The sequence below is a fragment of the Thunnus thynnus genome, chromosome 9, assembly GCF_963924715.1.
Source record: "Thunnus thynnus chromosome 9, fThuThy2.1, whole genome shotgun sequence".
NCBI lineage: Eukaryota > Metazoa > Chordata > Actinopteri > Scombriformes > Scombridae > Thunnus > Thunnus thynnus.
Window position 1 is genome coordinate 26775471 of NC_089525.1, and position 22285 is coordinate 26797755.

Genomic DNA, 22285 nt, shown 5'->3' on the forward strand with positions numbered 1-22285 from the left:
CTATGGTAGTTCTTATCACTACAGAAGTAATTTCATCTCTGAAAACAATGTGGGTTGCATTTATAGATTAGCCCTGCCTGTATTTCCACTTGTTGAATCCACATGCAGAAGAAGCAGAATCAACGTTGTTTATAAGGTATTTTTATATATTTCTGAATGTGCCTGAGACATCCAGCACTAAATCTTGAACGTACATGCCAAATTTTGTTCACACTTCACAGCTCAATAGTAGAGCTTAAGTCTCTTAAATTTTTTCAAGTCATTAACACTACAGATGTAATCCCACCTCTGACCACAATGCCAGAGTGTCGCTGTCTGTATTTCCGCTCATTGACTCCACGGGCAGAGGAAGAAGCAAATCAACACTGTAGAAGCAATATTGTTTATGAGGTATTTTTATATATTTCTTGAGAACAGCTCATTCAAACAACTGCACACATCGACACTGCACTAACATGATTCCTCAGCAATCCACCTGCCAGATATGAAGTAGATCAGATGAATGTTTCTCGAGATATGCAAAGGACAAACACACAGACAGACAGAGATTCCTTATATATGTATATAGAGAGAGATCTCTCTCTCGTGACCATAGGTGAGGGTTGGGACATAGACCGACTGGTTAATTGAGAGCTCAGCTCTTTCTTCACCACAATGGTCTGGTACACCACCTGCATTACTGCTGATGGCTGCACCGATCCGCCTGTCAACCTCACACTTCATTTTACCCTCACTTTTGAATAAGACCCCGAGATGCTTGAACTCCTCCACTTGGGGCAGCAATTCACTCCCAACCCAGAGGGAGCAGTCCACTTTTTCCTGGCAGAGCATGGCCTCAGATTTGAAGGTGCTGACTCATCCCAGGCTGCTGAAAACAGCTTTGGCTAAGTCCTGCTTCCCCTTCCTGAGTTGCCTGATGGTTTATGAAAAATATATAGGTGTGGCAGTTAAAATGGTAAACTCGGTGTGCTGTCCTAGCCTTTCTTATCCATTTTGCCTGATGGTTTGCCAGAACTTCTTTGAAGCTAACTGAAAGTCTTTCTTCATGGCCTCCCCAAACTCCTCCCGCGCCCAGCAACCATGTGAGTTGCCGTCCTTTTGGCCCTTCAGTACCCATCTGCTGCTTCAGGAGACCCCTGGGACAACCAGACCCGAAAGGCCTCCTTCCTCAGCCTGAGGGCCTCCTTCTCCTCTGGTGTCCAACAGCGAATTCTTGGGTTGCCACCCTGACTGGCACCGATGACCTTCCAGCCACAACTCTGAGCAGCTGCCTCCACAACTGAGGTCCTGAACATGGCCCACTCAGATTCCATGTCCTCAGCCTCCCCCAGGATACAGGAGAAATTCCTCCAGAGGTGGGAGTTGAAGAGCTCACGGACTGGGGCTTCCACCGGATGTTCCCAGTCTACCCTCACTACTTGTTTGGGTCTTCCAGGTCTGCCTGGCAGCCTACCTCACCACCTGATCCAACTCACCACCAGGTGGTAATCTACTGACAGCTCTGCTCCTCTCTTTACCTAAGTGTCCAAGACATGCAGCTGCAGATCAGATCCATCATTGCCCATGTGAGCATTGAAGACCCCCAGGAGAACTATGGACTCCCTCCCAGAGACACCAAGAAAGCCATATACTCCAAACTGCTGTTTGACGCATATGCACAAAAAACAGTCAGAGTCTTCCTCCTAGCAACACATAGTCGCAAGGTGACCCTCTCATTCCATGGAGAGAACTCCAACACCACTGCACTCAGCCAGGGACTAGTCAGTACCACTCCACCTCCTGCACTAGTTCCAGCTCCTTCCCCACCAGGGAGGTGATGGTTCACCCTGGTCTCTAAAACCAGTTTGCGATGGGATCTGGGATCAGCACGTCCAAGTCCCCGCCCTTGCCTGCTGCCTGTTTGGCAACACATCTGACCCCGGTCCTGTGGTGGGCCCACAGGGCGGCGACCTCATGTTATTTCTTCAGGCTGTGCCAAGGCCAGGCCACCAGAGAGAAGTTTTTCTTTTTTTTTTTTCTCCAAAATCTCAATCTATTTTCTGATATTCCTCTGCTTATATGTTAATGCCTAAATTGACACCGGTCACACTTACCCAAAAAAGAATAGCCATGTAATAATTTTATCATGGTCAAACTTAGTAGTGTACACTATGTTTTGTTGTCTCATTTGGGATGATAATAAGTTCAGCTTTTATTCGGTTTAACACAGTTTTGACTTTAAGAGAATAAATGCCTGTCATCTGTTGCCAGTAATGCACGTCACATTTAATGCAAACACAAACTGAGAATTTAAAAAAAAGTTTTAGTAATGTTTTGTTCAAGGACTGAACAACTTCAACTGCTTCAACTTCTCATGAAATTTCAAACTAATGCAAAACATATTAGACATCAGCTGAAGTTGGATGTTTTATGAGCGGTTAATTTATGCAAGTTTAATCTTTGATCAGTGATGTAGCAGTAATGTAAACATTGGCTGAGTGGTGGAGATGCCTTCGGTGCCACAGTGGTGAAAATGAGGTCAGCTAATTGGGACGGCTAAATATATTTCACAGGGTGCACCTTCTCCTTGGAAGGTGATACGCAGTGCCAGAGTCACTGCTGCGACAGATTTAACATCCTGATGATAATGAGGTGATTAGGACCTTCTGATGACCAAAGAGTGTGATGAGTGCCCATACATCTGAGATAATAGGATACATGGACTACAGAAAACAGAAAATGAGAATCTTTTCTAGAATCCAGCCATTAACCTGATCCTAAGTCTAGACTGAACAATCATAAACCCGACATATCTGCAAATGAACCATCATGTTTTCTGTTTAATGCCACTATGCATACTGTATATTCTAATGCACTATGTACATACATCATATACAAATTTATTTTAATTCTGAAATTTCAGGGAGGCATACAGTACATTTTTTTCATCTTGATAATTACATTCACTATTCTCAACTTCATAAAACTTATTTTACTAAATATTTTAAATTTAGCATTATCAGCATTAAATCAGTTAATATCAAATGATCACAAATAATATGTTGACTAAATATGTATAATATGCTGAAAAAAACCTGCATTTTATATGAATGTCCTGACCAGGCTCATTAATAAAGAAATAATAAAAATAGGCATCAGCTTTCATTGGATTTTGAAAATTACAATTTCACTTCTGTCTTCTGAGTCTATGGCCACCCAAACTTTCATATAATTCTCCATGAAGGATGAAAAATGGAATAATTTTGTGGCATGTTGTGGTGTTGTCTTATCAAATCATCTTAAATTGACTTCATCTGAACTGCGTCAACTCCTCGGGTCATAATTACTATGGCCACTAGATGGCAAAAATGACACCATAGGTCATTTTTCCAGCCTGAATTTTAGACCTATACTGTCGTTTTTCTTGTGAGGACAGGTTTCGAAAGCTATCAAATGTGTTAGGAAACAGAATCCAAGGCTCTCAGTTTTAAGACCATGGTATTTTACATTCCAACCTTGTTGCTCTCTAAGCCTTTTCGATAAAGAAGTAATTTTCTTTGCAAATACTCCAATGCAGAAAGTGCTGATGCATGGCCTTCATCCAAGCCACACTTTTATAAATCTGTTTTCCTGATATACTTGTTCTTGTTCTTTTTTCAAATAACATATTTTTTGGTGACATTTGAAATGCAGCCGACAAAAACTGAATCATAACTTGCACAATGATTGTCTGCACTGTACTTGTTCTACGTCACATATTTTACATTGCCCTCATCACAGATGAAAGAATTACAAAAAAAAATTGTGGGGAATTTGAGACCAACACACACACACACACACACACACACACACACACACACACACACACACAACCAAACACAGACGAACACACAAATACAAGCACACACATATTTTGTTGTCTGCTAACTACAATGTTAGGATTACTGACAGTGTGTTTATCTTACTTGAACATTCCCCAGATTAATAAGTGTAAACTGCATTTTGAATAAAAAGATAGAGAGGGAAAACTGGGTCTAAACCACAGCTTACAGGCCCAGCAGTGAGTAATAATAAGATTTGTTTCAACATTTTGCTCATGGTGCCTAATTAGGGTGACCTTGTCAACACTAGAAAAAAAAAAAGATTTACCTTGTCAACACTAGAAAAAAATATTTACACAGTCACTTCATTTTTTTCTGTGTTCTGAGGGGAGTTTCTGAGGGCGAATACTCCCCGGTTTCATTGAAAAGCAGTCAGATGTGACAGAAGCTTAATGGCTTTTTCCACAATCCTCACTGTTTCTGAGAGCGTCTGTATGTGGCTGGCTTTTCTTCCTTAATTAAACATTTCTAAATTCCTCTTTGTAGAAACACACATAGATGCCTCGCCCATTAAAAACCTCTTGCTCTTCATTCTTTTGCTGTCACGTTCCATAGCTGGCAAAATCCTCTGAACATTCACTGCGTGGAAAAACGGGTAGTGCATTGCTTCTGGAAGTGAATTACCATATTTGGTAATAAAGTAACATGTTGTCAAACTGTTCGCTCTGGCATAAGCTGCAGCACAGTCATGGGGATATCCAGTCTCTAAGCATGAGCTCAGAGAGTTTTAATCCTAGGCAAACTCAGCAAGCTCACCAGTGAGAGTGTCAGCAAAGAAAGCCTTAGTAACATGACAATGGACAGACATGACACAGAGACAGAAAGAAACTCTACAGCTCTATTAGCATCAGGGGGTGGCAATGAGGAGCAAGATAATATATTTTATTTATTCTTTTCTGTGATACCATGATCAGACTGGATGCTTCTTTTTTCTCTCTGTGAAACAATGTGAGCATTGCTAAGCATAAAGAGAGTTAAAATGGCTCAAGCAGAATTCCAGATCACTTCATATGAAAAAGGGGATGCAATGCTTAAGAGAAAAGGTTGATGAGGAAACCACGGTGAAACAGGGAATTTGGGTATTTATATTATTCTTCCAATTTGAGAACGGGGCACATAGTTTCTACATTTTCCAGCAGCTCTTTGTAGACAGATGCACCATGAGTGTATGCCTCATAATTTTCAGTTTTTATAATCAGAAAAAAACTTTAATTTTATTTATATTCTATTTTTTTTTTTAAATCAGAAAATAAAATCAGTAATACAGTCAGCAATTCCTCCCCATTCTTCTTTTCATAAACAGTCTTCAGATTTTCTGAGCTCAGCTCATTACAAAAGAATGTCATTTACTGTAAACTATGGTGTCTACTGACCTCTTGCAGCAGGAAACATTATGGGGCCAGAGAATCTGGGTGAAAATCAGTTTTATGTTAATCTGGGAATTGAATTTTTTGGTGAAAATTAATCTTTGCTGAAAATTATGAGCCATAGGTAATCAGTAGTGAAAGCTATATTCAGATCCTTTACAAAAGTAAAAATAGCAATACTGCAATATTAAAAAAAATACTCCATTACAAGCAAAATTTCTGCATTCAAAATCTTATTTAATCATACTCTTACCCTTGTACTATATGTGTCTATGCCCAGGGGCCAATCATCTCATAATTCATTCATGGATTTTCACATGCAAAACTAACCAGCAACTAAAGTCGTCAATTAAATGAATATCTCTGAAACATAGTGGAGTATATAAAGTAGTCTTGTTCTGGTTCATTTAAGTGATAAATTGATCATTAAAATAACAAGTAAATGACTTTGAATGGGGGTTGATCTAATATGCCCTACTTCACTATCAGACCTACAGATTTACATCTACATGTAACCTCGTTTCATTCGCCTTCACTGAATTGTACAAAATCATTTTCTATTAGCTCCCAGTTAGACAAAACTGAAATTAGATTAGTGAGGTCTGATCTCTCTGTGGCCACATCACTGTCCACTGTCATCTGTTAAAGAGATTAGGAACAGTGCCACAGACTGATGGAAGTGATCGGACTGCCGTTAACGGTTTGTCTCGGGTGTCTGTGATGAACATTTAATTGCTTGAGTCGACGGAGCTGTAAAGATTTTGGAAGCACATGAATACTGGCAGTGGATGAAAGCTGGCCTTGCCCTCACTTATGCTGGCCCATTCTTGATGAGCTCTGCATGTTTTTTGAACTCTGAGGGGTAAAAGGCAGCGGGGGTTGAAGTAGCCTTAAGGATGGAGAAGCTGGCTTTTGATTATTGTGCGAATGGTTTGAATACTTCAGAATAAGTGGAAAATATGAGTTTGATAAGTGAATGAACACTCTCCCATCCTCATGAAATATTGCTTCAGTGTGCAATAAACACACTTTTACATTTTTTGCTCAATTCATAAGGGATGGTATAATAAAAATAGCCATCCTATCATAGATATCCTTATTGCATCTCAACATAGAAACAAGGGAGACTAAGTGTGCTATAGCTCTATGTTATGGCCACCACTTCTAATTATTTAGACTTTGTTTTTGAAAAATCATATTTTTTCTGTGAGTTTGGCGTAGTACATGGCTCTAAATACTACATTATCAATAAATCTCAGCCACTGTTACTATGGACAAAAAGCCAGAGGGTTTTAGAGCTGTAGCAAATTCAAATGTCATTGCAGTTGACGACAAAACATTGCACCTTGGTTAACAGATTCATTCAAAATCGACCCAGAAACCAAAGTAAGTTGATTTTAGCTGTAAATTGTTTCATTTATTTTCAATCTGTAGCTTTTGTCCACTGTTAGCTTGGTGATGAATGTTTCTTACTGAAATGCACCTTGGGAGTCATAGTCAACATCTCCCCTCTCATTTTTATGTACACAGGCTTGCACCTTTAACTTTTTAACAAAAATCTGGATATTTTCTGATGTGGTTGCTCCTTGAAGTTTCATGTCCATTGATGCCTTTGATTTTCTCCAACTGTCACCTACCATTTTCTGTGCACAAAATGAACAGGACGTTTACTTGTGGAACCAGGAGCACCTGAAAAAGAATTCACTTAGCATCTCTGTTGGAGACATGGGGAGTTAGTTATAATGTGATGTGTCTGTGATCCAAGTGAATCTGTTTTGACAAAGTTCGAGAATGGAGAGAGACAGAAGACTGCAGGCTACTTGATTCATTTGCCAAAGACAAATTTTAATGAGCTGCTGTTATTGCCCCAAACGTCACTAATGAAGCTGCTCAGTGCTCAACAGTACAAGAAAGTGGCTGTGCAGAGCACTCACTGGTTGTTTGTGCGAAACATTAAAGCAGGGATTGAATAACTCTTTAGAAAACATTACTCCTTGACATAAAGTCTGAACAGGAAACCTTTAATGCATTTTGTTTTTGTTAACATTCCCTAATTTGCATGTTGCTAAGACCACAACCTTCACTCTTCATGCTGCATAGCATGTTTGCATTTCATCAAAGATAGCTGCTACTGCCAGTTCAGAAGTGGCAGGGTCCTTACAGTACTTAATATTTGATGTATGGACTCAAGTCCCCTATGTCAGCAAGTTATCCGAGTTATACTGTGGAAAAGGAAATGCCTCATTAGATTAATTACATTGGAGGACACATATGTCCAAGTCAATAAGCCTGATTAACTTACATTTGATCAATACACATTTACAAGCAACATGCCAATCTGCTGACCCCAGTACAAGTTTGAGAAACAGCATGCAACCTAAGGATTACTGAGACATTCAGTATTCATGTTTACCTTCAGTCCACAGGACCCTTTACTGGTCTGTGCATAATGAATGTTAGAGGCCGGAAAAGGTACTTTACTGTATGTGCTGGAGCATGGGTCATAAATTATTGAACAAAGGTGATTTTGCAAAGTCAACAGGATGAAAATGTAATACAAATAACCTGGATGCAAATTTACGGAATCATCATAAATGCTGGATGGATACCCTAAAAGAATCCTAACAAATGCAATGATTCAAGTTTAATGGTGTCAGAAGAAGATGTGTTAAGGATATTATATAAACTACAATGGATACATACTGCTAATAGGTAGTAGGTAAAGAAGTGTACTGTAGCATATTTCCCCTGCCAAGTATTCTCACAGGAAAAGCCTGAAATGGTTTTCTGCCAAAACAGAAACTGAAGAGAAGACAGCACCATTACAGCATATCATGGTGCAGCACAGTTGGAAATCCCAGATGAAGAATTAATGTACAGTTTTGGCGAGTGTGTGACTCATATGGCACTTCAACATCTCTTATTCCCACTGTTTCAAAAAGTCATAGGGCCACTCATAAAAGTTTCACATAGTGACTGGTGTACAGTGGATCTTTTACTGTACAATACAAGCACTCCCCTGGCAGAGCTTATGGAAAAAGCTATCCATTAATCAGCTGAAAGAGAAACTGAAAGAGACATCCCTTAATAGTTGTGTGCAGCCCTAATGTGCACTAAAGGATTGCAATAAAGGTCTTGGGGTATATACATTGTTAGTGAGTTATGGCAGAGAGTTGTAGGAATGTAGGAAGAGTTTGTTTCTAAAATTGATCTGACAAAATCGTTCCTGGCATGAAAGTGAAACATACGTTATTCAAGATGTCAAGACGTTAAGGATGTGTGACAAGCAACATACCTTAACATTCCCCTTTTCTCTGCTTCAGTCTGTTCACAGTTTTCAAGAGGAGTGTACGCCATTTTTGGATTCTACGACAAGAAATCTGTCAACACCATCACGTCATTTTGTGGGACGCTCCATGTCTCCTTCATATCGCCCAGCTTCCCTCTGGATGGGAATCAGCAGTTCATCATCCAGATGAGACCTGATATCAAGGGACCCCTCCTCAGCCTTATAGAGTACTACAAGTGGGACAAGTTTGCCTACCTGTATGACAGTGATCGAGGTAAGACACGGACACCATTATGTTGGTTTTGAAAGCATGTTTTTGAAAGCTGTGATTCACCAGTTGTGATTCACTAAAAGCTTTCACCAATGTTCTTATCTTAAAATGACATCATAAAAAGATGGGACTGACTTCTTATAGATTTAGTTGCGCCTCATGATGTGCTGTACTTTTCATTTGGGTTTGGAGAGCATGGCATTCATCAAAAGGACTCATATGGAGCTACATAACTAGATAGTTAGAGTGGACCATCATTTCCCCTCTCATGACATCCCATTATTTTCATTTTAAACTGGCATCAGTGATTGCCAGTTGATTAAAATTTGAATGATAGTCTCTATAAAGGTTGTGTTCAAAAAGTTTCTTTCCCCACAAACAACAATGTTACGTACACAACACACAGCAAATAAGTAGCACCACACATGTAAAACGAGGTAAAGGGAATTTTGGTTCATGACAAACAGCTTGTCACATTCAATCAACTATAGCACCTCCTGTGTTTGAGAGTCTGTTTTATGGAATATCAAGGGGAGGGGAGGTAGTCAGAGTCATCTCTGACATGCAGTAGAGGTGATGTGCCCTGCAGCTCTGGACTTCCACACTCATTCTAAATAGAAGCGTCATTTGTTTGCATTACACGCTCATGATATGAATATAGTGAGCACTCGGAAAATTCCATCTGGCTTCACCGCTAAAACTGTGCACATATTACTGTGCTAGACAGCAGAGAAATCAACCTTCTCTGTATGTAATCTGCAATTATGCAGACAGTTAGCTCTTGAAAATGATGCAATTGTACCAAATAAGAATTTTTAAAGAGAGACAGAGTGAGGCATAAATCATCCCATAGGCTTAGTAGGGCACTTCAGCCATCTAAAAGGCTCTTACTGAAGAGTGAATGGTTTCCTCTATTCATTTCTCATTATAATGTAAGTACATAAAGAAAAACTCCCCAATTTTGTTTTTGCACAGTATCAGCAACATAAAGCACCATGCAATTTCCAAAAGAATGCCACTGTACAAAACAGATGTTGTTTAGATTGTTTTTTTTTTCTTGCAAGCATTTTAAAAGTCATAAATTAGTTAATTGTTACACTTTTGCACATTAGGGGAGGGGTTACAAAATCCTGCAATGGGCCCCAAAAGGCTTGATTTACTGTAAAAGACATACAGTATCTTAACCTACAGCAAAGCCATGAGTGGTGTCCATGGAAGGTTTTACTCATAGTATAGTGAGGTTTGTCTTGTAGGTTGTTTTTTAGCTCTGCACTGCTTCACATTCAGAGAATGGACATTCATACCTGGGAGCTACCCAGTCTTGTGCTGTTGGCCTCTGGGTCAATGGTGCTTTTTAGTGAGGCGACAGATACCCCCACGCACCATGACACCAAAGACACACACACACACATACAAGCACACATCTTGTTAGTGGATTTAAAGAGCTGGTGACTGGTCACAATCTCTACCTTAATGTCAGATACAACAAACCACCTTTATAAATCTTTTGTACATACAGTTTCCCCAAGATGATAAATAAATGTTTTGTAGTAGTGGCTGAAAATTAAAAGTTGTTGCAGGCATGCCGGCACTCATTATCAGTGTCCTGCCCATTTAAGTAAATGAAAGTCATTAATACAGACATGATAATGTCCTTTACTTAAAAAAAAATTTTTTTTGGAAAACACTGTAGGCAAAATTAAAGTATCATTATGCTGAGCCTGTGCACCTTTAATTTCCATCCTTGATAAGATCATGGGCTGAGCCTGATTTTATGCAAAGGCAACCAAAGATGAAAAATTATATACCCTCAAGCAATAATATCCAGATTTACTTCATATTCAAATCTGTTCTGTCTCTATCCTTTGATTCCTTTCATCATGATTATTTTCAATTCAGCATTGATATGAATCTGGAATTAACGTTACGTGTTTTTAGGGGATATTTTCTCTACTGTCTGAACAGTTCCACATGCAGTACATGTTTTATAAGCCTGGAGATGTAAGCTTTTTTATTCTTACTTACATCAAGCTAGCATTTAACACGTGAGAGTGCCTGAATATCACATGTCAGAAAGCCATGTGTAAAGTGTACAGAAGATAAGAGCAAAAATAAAGAGAGTTAAAGGGAATACACAATTACTGCTTGCATGTTATCTCATTTTGCTGTGTCATGTAACTCTTTTCATAGTGTCATCTGCTAATTGTGATTCTGTGACTTTTACCCTTGGAGAACAATGTAGCCTCCTGCAGCACAGAGGGACCATCCAGCACCGAAAAGGAAATCTCTCCCACAGATAGAGCTCCATTCTATTTTAACACTGTTACTGCAATGAAAGCGTAGAATTAAGACCTCAACAGTATCCGGTTACAGTGGAATAACATTATCGAGTCTTTTCTTTTTCTTTCTTTCTCTCTTTCTTTCATATCTAATAAGGGTGCTCTACTTTCAGGTTACATTTTATAAACCCCATTTTTACTTCTTATTATAGAATGAAAATCACTCATTATTTTTTATTTTCAGCACTATAAAGAGGAGTTTTGTGATCCCTTTCAAAAAGCACTTTGAGGATGTTGGAATGATACCTGATGAATGCCCAAAAATGGCTTAGGAGAACATTTGAATAATGCACTAGCTTAAGGTAATAGGAAGTGAATCTGCTCAGAGAAGTGGGATCGCTACTGTCTATACACTAGTGTTTAGGCTGAATACAATTTAGTGCCAATGGCTTAGGAGGGATTTAATGCATCTTTGCTCTAACTTTCTAGTTTCACATCACTTAAACTCTCCCATTGCACCTTTTTCCCCACATGCACATACTCCGTTTTCTGTTTATCTATCTATAGCATCTCCTTCTATGTCTCTTATGCTACACCCTCCCTCTCATCTCCTTCCACCAGTTCTCCCAGCAGTCATTGCTATGTCTTCCCAGAATCAAATACTGCCCCCCTCCAAAATCAGCAGGCAGGTTTCAACCGTCTGTTTTAGATTGTCTTCCTGCTAATGCTAGCTCTGACCTGCTGTCCCTATACTGTACGTCTGCAATGGCACTAAAGGGCCTGTTGTGCATATTTCATCATTGCATGGCTGTCTAATTAGGTCAGTATGATCCACTCATTCCCATGGCAACCGAAGTATGAAGAGAGAGAGAGAGAGAGAGAGAGAAAGAGAGAGAGATTGTGACTGAGCAGGTTGGTAAATGATGCAAGGATGTGTGTGGGTGTTTCTCAGTCAAAGAGGGAGCCGAGGGAGAGGAGGCAATCGAGTTTCCACTGGTTATGATGAATTCTATTAGCACATTGAAACTAATGGCTGAACCAACACCATCATTGTCAGCTGTTGTCAGTTAGTCAGTTCAGATAATGGATGTATATCTGTGGGTGGATAGGCACTCGAAGCTTTCATTTTTGCTTCCCTTTGTCTACCTGAATGCAGATGCATTCTCAGTCAGACTTTTAGAGGTAAAGGAAAAAGAAAACAAAAAGTGAAAGGAAGGGAATGGGAAATATATTCCTTTTTCACAGTCTGGGTCTTTGGTCAGCAATCCTGCCTCCCTAGGAATCACATCCACAATCACATTGATATTAGACTATTCCTTGTCTCATGCTTTACATTCAATACACCGTTCTATCTATGCCAATGCAGGATAGTGTGCCCTTATTTTGATCTGTGTTTACATCCCCTCACAGACCTGCAATTAATGTTAACTTTTTTGTGTGTCTTTTAACTAATTGTTTTCATTAGCGTCTTTTCCAGATGGGGCAGGCAGGTGTTTTTAGTGGAAAAGCTCTAAAAACTCACCGTATGCTACGCGCCCAGAGCAAACAGTGGGCAGACAAAGTTAGTAACTAGCTATAAAACTGTTGGTAGAGAGCAAAATAGTGCAACAGACTTACATTCATCAGCAGGTGGACAGAAACACAACTCCAAATGGATGCAGTTTTGTTCTGTTGGATGTGTAAATAGGCATCCGTTTGGTTCACAGTTTGTTCCTATTGCCCTCCAAAAATCAGTTAATGGAGGTTTAACTAAGTGTAAACTATACCTTACTTTAACCATGCCTCCATCACAGACTTGGTGAAGGCCTTTCTCTAATCTTTCACCATACCGTAATTGCACAGATATTATAGGAAGCAAGAATTTATAATAACATTGGTGTTGAATGTTATAAAACCTTGTCTTTGAATACAGTATACACTGGAGTTTAACTGACTTGTCCAATATCAACATTCTTGGCTGGTGATAGGGTTGTATTATGATGTCACTCACCTAAATACAAGGTTATTGCTGCTGTCATGGTAAAAAAAAACAAAAAAAAACAAAACAGCACTTTTCTTATTATCCTCCTTTTATTGAAACTGAATTTACATTTTGATTGTTTTAATTAGCATGTTTTATAATCTTTAGGGCCCTGCCTATTAGATTTTTTTTGTCAATTTAAAAAGTTGCTGAAGTCATGAACAACCATGAGAAGATGAACACTCTTTCCTTATCCCTAAGGAATAATAATAATGCACTACAGGCAATCACAAAATTCTGCACTATAACCACTTAGCAATTGATGTAAGTGGTGCTTCAGTTTGTATTATGCAGAAAGTGGACAGGTAATCCTGGGGAATGGATGTTGGACCTTTACCACAGCAGATGACTCAGGAAACAATAGCTTGAAGCAAAGAGATTATAGCTAATATGGGGCTACATTTGTAGGTATTGGATTGCTTTTCTTTATGCATTATTTATAAGCCTATTCTTGACTCATTTGAATATTTTTGCATCATATTATGCATATGCTCATACATTCACATACACATACATAAACTCACTGAGATGTTTTTGATCAATGAGCATGAAGTTAAGCTTTTACAGTCAAGGCTGCATATGCGATCACAGCGAGAGAGAAAAATAATCTTCCGACTGGGGAAGTGTACAGTGATTCCCATATCACAGCTGTGATAACTCCATTGCTACTGTATGTCAAATGGCTGAATAACAAAAACGCTACTTTGTCTGCTTATTCTCAGCCGACCTTTTAAATCCAGGGTAACTTAGGGGTAAATGCAAGGTCACATAACATCTTTGCTTTCTAGTGCAGTGGTAGCTCTGTGCCTGTTTGAATAGATGGTATAAAGTTGGCTGCAAGCCAAAACCTAACATATGTCTCATTCTAAAGAGAAGAGATTTTTTATCCAAGGGGAATATGCATCATACAGTAGCATATGAACTGCAGAGGAAACTAGAGAAGCCAAGTCTCTGCTTGAGTCCTGGAAACGTTTTGATAATAAGTTTAATACAAGATGAATTATATGGATAGACAGATCATGTCTAGAATGCACAACAGATTAAAATAGGAATGTCTATGTGTCCAGTGCTATACTCAGCTGAAATGTCAACTTTATACATTAATAGAGTCAAGATTTTGCGGGTATTATTACATTGGGAAGGACAGCTACAGTTTCTGGATATGTAACAAATAATAATAATGCTATGTGACTCTAGAGATGGCAATTCTAATGAATATAGTGATCCTATGAATTTTCATTTTGCACCACCAGCAAGGCAAAAGTTTCAATGTGAGTAAAATATACACATACACCAGATGGATTGGCACAAAATGTTGTACAGACATCTGTGGTTCCCACACCATGAATCCTAATAACTTTGGTGATCCCATGACATTTCCTCAACACTGTTGCACCACCAGGAAGTTGGCATTTGTAGTTCTGAGAGAAATATCTTGAGAATTATCGGATGGATAGCCATGAAATTAGGTGCAGACATTCATTATTCCTTCAAAATCAATTGTAATGACTTTAATGATCCCCTGACTTTTCATCTAGCATCATCAGTGGGCCATTTTTAAATTTCACCAATACTTTGGTTTATGACAAAATACCTGTAAAACTAATGACATTCCCATCAACTGCATCTGCATTGTGTTAAGTGCTAAATTAGTAAATGCTAACATGCTAAGCTAAGACGGTGAACATGGTTATATTATACATGCGGCGATGGCCTCTGGCTGAAACATGTCATTTTCTGTCCACAAAAAATAATAAGAAGATAGATCTGTGAGTGCTGGTGTTTTGTTTGTTTCATCCTTGTCACAACCATGCACCCGATACTCTGTTCAAGACTTGGAGCTGTGCGCATAGCTATTTTTTAGTATATCATACATGCTAAATGTCAGCATGTTAGCAATTTCATTGTTAGCATGATTTTAGCATTAGCATTTAGCTCAAAGCACAGCTGTAGCTTTGACAATACTTTGTGGCTTAACTTTGAAAACTGGGTCTATGGGTTCAACAGAATTGTATAACTAAACACCTATAGTCAACGATTTAAATGAACACCTGCCAACCAAATAGAAACAAATATTTTTCGTGACCACAGTTTAAGTATTTAATAATCCATTACAAGCTGTGTGGTTTTAAAAAAAATGCACAATGTAATAGTTTTTGGGTTTTTTTTCAGATATTTTTTATAATTATACCTACACTGGTCTAGGTAGATTAAACCACTAACAGTGATCAAAGAAGAGGTATTGTTTATAGTATATAATTTGGTCAATATAGAGTACAGTATTCTTGGCACTATTTTTCTCAACGTTGGAATAACTGTTACTTTCTTATGAGTAGGAGAAGCGGTAGCATAGCAACAGCCGAAATTAGTAACCTTCCAACTATGATTATTCATTCAAAACAGTGACTCAGACTGCTTCATTACAGCCTTTGATTTTCTCAAATATATCAAAAACCATTCAAAATACGAGAAACTAAATTAAAAACCCTTGATCACCCAGTGTATTAAACAATTTACAATAATACTGTAGGCCTAACTGAGTACATTATACATGTATACTATGCATTATACAAGGATAGCTCCACCTCATATACAGTTCAAAGACAATAATTGTCTAAAATTATAATTTAACCTTAACTACCATTAATACAGAATCAACATTTACTAGAAGATTTTGCTTTTGTCCTTGCGTTATCCTCACTGTAAATCACTCTGAATTCTAATTATCTCTTTTAATAAGCATCGATGAAACAGTCAAATTTAACCAGACCATAATGACCTTACTGTAATTATGATGTATAGTTCACTCAGATAAAACTGAAAGACTCCATTTTCCTCCACTTTCCTCCACACCATCATAAAACCACCGCCGTGTCGCATGAATTGATTACATCTGTAATTCACCTCACTGTAGCAAGGCGGAATGAAACACTCGACCCTTTTATCAAACGACTCTCCAGCTACCCTCTGCAGACCAGGGATCAATATCAGCAGAGATTCAGCTGTGAAACAAGATAGAGAGAGGGTGATAGGAATATAAGTTAAAATAGACAGTGTGGTCAGTCTTTGTCTTTAACTCACTGCACTACAGAGCGATGGACAGGTGCAACATGCAATTAAATGACTCAGACACTGCAGCTATGACTGTTTCTCACTGTATCATTTTTAGCTAAAGAATAAAGCCAAACCAAGTGAATCCAAAGGAAGATATTGACGTAAAGACTGTTTTACCACACAACCAATGCCATAAGGAGCAGGGTTCAATTGTTTCAGGTGTGGCTGAGTGCTTTGTGCAAACACATTTGTAAGTTTCCACTGGTGGGAAGCCATTGAGGGATGTAGGTAAAGGAGGTTGTCTACACCCTCCCTACAGGCCAGGAGAAGGGTTGGGAATGGGAATTGGCAACAACTTTGAGCATTACATACCATTCTTGACTTTAAAAACAGCAGATGACAAAACAATCTCCATACAGGGACCAATTAATCAGCTTGTTATGCATTAGCAAAACATTTGCTTAATGTTCATGTAAGTGTAGGTGCTCAAACTTTATAATGCAATTGAAAGCTCCAGAACAGATGAGACCCTGACTAGGTAATGCTTCAGAAAGTTGCTACAGAAAGTTGCTCAAAAATGCTGTCATAAAGCAGTCATATGAACCGTTTGTGTTGATAGAGTCAAGTGTATTGTTAGACACACTTTCCTCCCACATGTTGGTCAAGTTCATGCCAGAATACTGGTGACTCATCTTGATGAGCTCTTTATATAAGGCACTGAGTCGCTGTAAAACCTCCACAGGCTTTCAATAAGCAGACAGTGAATGCAATGCAGCGAATCTGCGATAGAAGAACTATGTTCATCCATTTTATTCAATGCATTTTGTCTTCCTTATAAATTGGTTTTCATTTATTTTCATATTTTTTTGCTGCTTCTGCCAGTTTTGTTGTCGCTCTGTTGCTTTGACTTACTTCATTTGTGGCTGCCTCCAAAATTTGTCTGTGGCTTTTCCCATAATGAATCAATGAAAATGGTTTATACCCAAAACACCCAAGACATTACTGTGAAAGGTCTACTGGTTTTTCGGTAGGATTTCAACAGATACCTCTCAAAAACAACAAAAAACAAAGTATGAATTAAGTTTTGATCCCCATTCAATTTTATTCTCAGGCCTGACGACACTGCAGGTTGTTCTGGACACAGCGGCAGAGAGGAAGTGGCAGGTGACAGCCATCAATGTGGGGAACCTGAAGGATGAGAGGAAGGATGAGGCTTATCGCTCGCTGTTCCAGGACCTGGAGAACAAGAAGGAGAGGAGGGTGATCCTGGACTGTGAACAGGACAAAGTAAAAGACATCATGGAGCAGGTACAGTGTAGAGTTTCATCATCATGCTGGTATTCTGGTCAAGTAGATACCAATCGCAGAAGCAACAATATTCAGCATCTCCTAAAAATTTTGTATGCAATGCCAGCAAGTTGTGTTAGATACATACTGTATTTTGATTAGATATTTGATTAGATATGGGGGTTAGTTCTTGTTTAACTTTGCTCCCCCTTTTTGATAACATAGTGTTGCATTAGAACATTGATATCAGGCAACAAATTTTCACATTTTCACATTTTTTTTCTTTTCTGATTCTCCTCATGTTGCTCAAACCCAGTCAAGCCATCAGACAAACAAATGCAAGACTTTCACTAACTACAGGGCATTAACTGGACAGAAAATAAATCATAATTTTACACAATTAAAGCACAGAATTAGCACTCTCTAATTTGAATACAGCCAAGATGAAGGAAAAATTAATAGTATCTCATTATGTGAGAATGCAATAGGAAGTATAAATTGCACTGGGAAATGATCAACGGTAATAATATTTTTTAGCAAGAGAATGCAGGATATGTTAACAACCATTGTCCTTTAATTGTTCCTATAGGACAAAAATGATATTCAGCCAAAATATATGCATCTGATACAGCACTTGGAAAAAGAACAATGTCATGGACCCAGCATTCCAGCAGATATAGAAAGGCACCACAACAATTACACTAATTGTTCATTTAGGCTGTAAACAAAACTGCAATTAAAGGCAAAACAGATGCACATAAACAGGTTATTTTTACTCTACCTTTTACCCATGAGAGAGGCTTATTGATTAGCATTTAAAGCATGTATGTTTAACAGAAGGCTGAATGAAATCAATGTCTGCAGCCTCAGCGCCTGTTTATCGGAGAAAAACAGAGTCCGCTTGGGTGGAAGTTTCTTGCTTCATGTCAAATACATTTCCGTATGAGATACAAGACGTTATTATTCAAATCTGTTTCAAGTAGTGGTCCAGACAAACGCTGGTGCCGGTCAAGCAGTGCGATTAGTTTCAGGTGTGTCATTTATGTGAGGCACTGAAATGGTCCATAACTGAGATATTTTTTTTTCTCCTGTTGCTTTACTGATAAGGGAAGTGGCTTTGGAATAGAATATCTCTGTCTAGCATTATTTGTGACTGTGAACGCCACAGTTTTTTTTTATTCAGTGATAATGGCCAGGACTGTCAGCCATGTTAGGGTTGATAGTAGAAAATTATAATGTCTGAATTTAATGGTAGATTTGTGTAGTTTGGATATTATTAGTTTTATATTTATGATTGTCTTATCTCTGGTTGTCACAGTCTTGGTTTAACAAGGAATTTGTCCTGGAAGTTGTAATAATAGTGACAGAAAATGCTTCCTTTGAAATAACACGCAGTTATTAAAACTGTTGGCAAAGTCAAAATTGTGTACAAGTCAAACTTTTCAGAGGCTTTTATTAAACTATCTTGCTATAATTATTGATTTATTCTAGTGGAACGTGTCTCATATATCTCTTTTACATATGTACGTCTCATAACCCTGCAGGTCATCACAATTGGAAGACATGTTAAAGGTTACCACTACATTATAGCCAACCTGGTAAGTGTAAAATACTTCTACACGTATTGAGTGATTGTGTTATCACTTTCTATGTTTCTTCAGTTCCCTTTACTGTTATGCAGCAACCACAGTGACAATAATTGGGTTTCCATTTTCATGTTTCAGGGTTTCATTGATGGAGACCTGTCCAAAATCCAATATGGTGGTGCCAATGTGTCCGGCTTTCAGATTGTTGATTTTGATGATCCTTTGGTGTCCAAGTTTGACCAGAGATGGGAGGCTCTTGAAGAGAAGGAGTATCCTGGTGCTGACAGTAAAATAAGGGTGAGTTTAAGCATGCACACGTCTTGTATATCTAACCTTGTATATTTGCAGGATGTGATTGCTGCTTGAAAACGTCCTTGTAAGCACTTAAAGGTACCTGAGTTGTTCTAATGTGTTTGTAACTTTGAAGTGAATTCTGCTGTTTCCATCTGTGTCACCTAACTTTATACTCACACGTACACACTATGTGTGTCTCTCAGGAAAGATTCTTATACTGCACTGTTACACAAAACTACATTTTCCCTTGAGTTGAGTCTCCTGGGTTTCTTGTCTAGGCTTCGGTGCTAGAATTATATAACTTTATATGCTTTAAATGAAAATAAAATAAGGATGTTATGCTATTGAATTGAGTGATTATTGTATTTACTGCATATACTACCCCTTTGATGTAACCAATACAAGATGAGCTCTCTATCAAAACTGAAGTTTACTCCGACTCTTTGTCTCAAAAGCCAGACACTGTTAATATCAGCCATCGCCAAAAATATTCTCTTACCTTTTGTCCGCAAAATTGTCAAAGTTCAAGTTTCTTTTTATTGCCACCCAGCCAGTCTGCTGTGAGGGGTTTGAGTCTGGGTGAAAAATCATTCTGACATTTACTACATAGAATAAACTTTAGTGCAACGCAGAACATAAACACAAGATGACTAAAAAAGAGCACCGGCACCAGACATCTAATATATTGTATCCATTATAATTAAGACAAGATGCCTAAATAACAGGATGGAGGAGGATAAGGAGCAGTGGGAGTGTAGAGGAGGATACTTTATTTCAAAAGGGACTAATGATATAATAGTCAATCCTGATTTGTTCTATGGGTAAATTTAATGTTAGGACTTAAAGTATCACAAGGCAATGTGAGCGTCAGTCTACTTTTTTGTTTTTTGTGTCAACTAATTGTTCTATCTCTAACAAGTGGATGTCGAGATTGCGCTTGAGGTTCATGCTTTGGCTTGAGGCTCAGACTTGACAGTTTCATTGTATTATGCCTCAAACCATCGTACACAGTATTAAAATGCACGGATGCTGTTGAGACAAGTCAAAGTCATCTGCAGTGGAGCAAAGAAACTCATTTCTACTAATTACAACCCCACTGTTTTGCCCAAATGAAATCTCCTTGGCCCATAGGAAGTGAAAAAGGAACATTTGGAAGGAAATAAAACTGTCCTGGAGTGTTCTGTCTCGCCAGTGTTACATGTTTTGCTTCTGTAATCTCCCTGATGTCCTTAGGTTTAAAGCAATCTTTGACTAGCCAGGCTGGTAAACACGAGCGTGCTGCGCTTTCTGCAGTTTAGTGACTCCACCTTTTGTGATGTCTCGGTGTTTTGGATAAAATATTTACCTCTATCTCTGGCATTTGAAAACCCCAACATGTAAAGTTGCATCTTTAAAAGATATGGCTGGCAATATTCTCTGTTACTGTTATTGTCAACCAATTCCAAAGACCAAAACCAACAATGCTTTAGTCCATCTCACAATACTTTGTGACTTCTGTATTTTGTCTACTGCTCTCAGCCCCAAACCCTTTATTCCTACTGAAGACGTAAATCTTAAATAAATAACCAATGTATAACAGCTGGACACTCAAGTCTTTTAGCAAATGTTAATCAGTAAGCAAAACTTAGAATATAATCAGCCTTATCCTTTAAATTTAGAACATAGGTCAGGTCCTCTGTATTCTTGGTTGAGGGTTAACTTTCTGATGAGGGTTATAGTTGGGTTGAGAGATTTTTACCTCTTTGGCAACGATATGTCTAAAATCCTTTCCCATTGTTCTGCTCTAGTACACATCAGCGTTGACCTACGACGCAGTTCAGGTGATGACGGAGGCCTTCCGCTACCTGCATAAACAGCGCATTGACTTCACTAGGAGGGCCAACAATGGTGACTGCCTGGCCAATCCCGCTGTTCCCTGGGCTCAGGGAGTGGAGATCGAGCGAGCACTGAAACAGGTAACACACACACATACACACACACACACACATACTCCATACACATCCTTTTGTTGGTGAAGACTCGTTGCCGTGGTAACAGCAGATCTCCCTTAGGAAATGCACCAACACCCACAAAGGCAGTAAGGACTTCACAGAGATTGATTAAAGACTGATGTTTTTACCACGCATGTGCACGCACACAGATATAACTATTCTTCAGAAGAGAAACAGTGGTCTACCCACAGACCGTCCTCTGAGCTTTGATGCTAGGCAAGATTAGCTTCACTCCTGCTGAGAAATGACGCTTGGCAGCCAAAGTGAAACCGAAGTGGTGTTTTTTTTTTTTTTTCTTTTCTCTCTTTGAAGTTTTTCAGGTTATAGCTACAGGTTCTGAGCTTGGATTACAATATCAAGTCAAAGTTATTCTGCCTTTTTAGCCAATAACAAATGATAACATCATCTCACTGTAGAACCTCTGGATTTTATGGATTCATATTCAGAAAATATTTGCTTTATCTGAAAATACATAATGGATACAACCCTCAGTATGTCACAAAATGGCTCAACTAAAAGTTTGCATCAAATACCCCTCAGATATACAAAACATATTTGACTTCCCTGTGATGTTGCACCATGTGCTTACAGGTCGTCATTTTGGGTTTGATAAGAGCAAGCAACTGACTGACAGCATCCACATAGCGTCTTCCTTTTATCTGTGTCTCTGCCACTCTGACTCATCCATCTGACCTTGGGAGAAGTTTGTGAGATTTTAGTTTCACAGTTGCCATTTTTGTTCATCACAATCGATCAATCCTGAATTGATCATGCCAAGGTGATCTTGGCCATTACCTGTTACGGAGGAGGTCAGTTTGGTTGCCAAAGATTATGCACACTGCGATCTTCATGGCTCACACCTTCTTTAGCCAAGTTTCCCCAAAGGGAGCAGCATGCGGCGGGTTCTGTGAGAAGAAGAGTTTGTATTTTCCTAGCTGTTCCTTGAACTCAACAAAGCTTATGCTATCATATTGTCCAAAAGTATTT

At 38.7% G+C, this 22285-nt stretch overlaps 1 protein-coding gene across 3 annotated transcripts in view; it reads left to right on the forward strand.

Moving 5' to 3' along the window:
* The window catches only part of gria2b (glutamate receptor, ionotropic, AMPA 2b), a 56188-nt gene that overhangs the window by 20056 nt on the left and 13847 nt on the right, over nucleotides 1–22285 (forward strand). For all 3 annotated transcript variants that reach the window (XM_067599893.1, XM_067599895.1, XM_067599894.1), the window contains exons 3-7: nucleotides 8551–8790; nucleotides 17252–17448; nucleotides 18972–19025; nucleotides 19152–19310; nucleotides 21095–21262. In XM_067599893.1, coding sequence (XP_067455994.1) covers nucleotides 8551–8790; nucleotides 17252–17448; nucleotides 18972–19025; nucleotides 19152–19310; nucleotides 21095–21262 — 818 coding nt within the window. The remainder of the gene's footprint in view (nucleotides 1–8550; nucleotides 8791–17251; nucleotides 17449–18971; nucleotides 19026–19151; nucleotides 19311–21094; nucleotides 21263–22285) is intronic.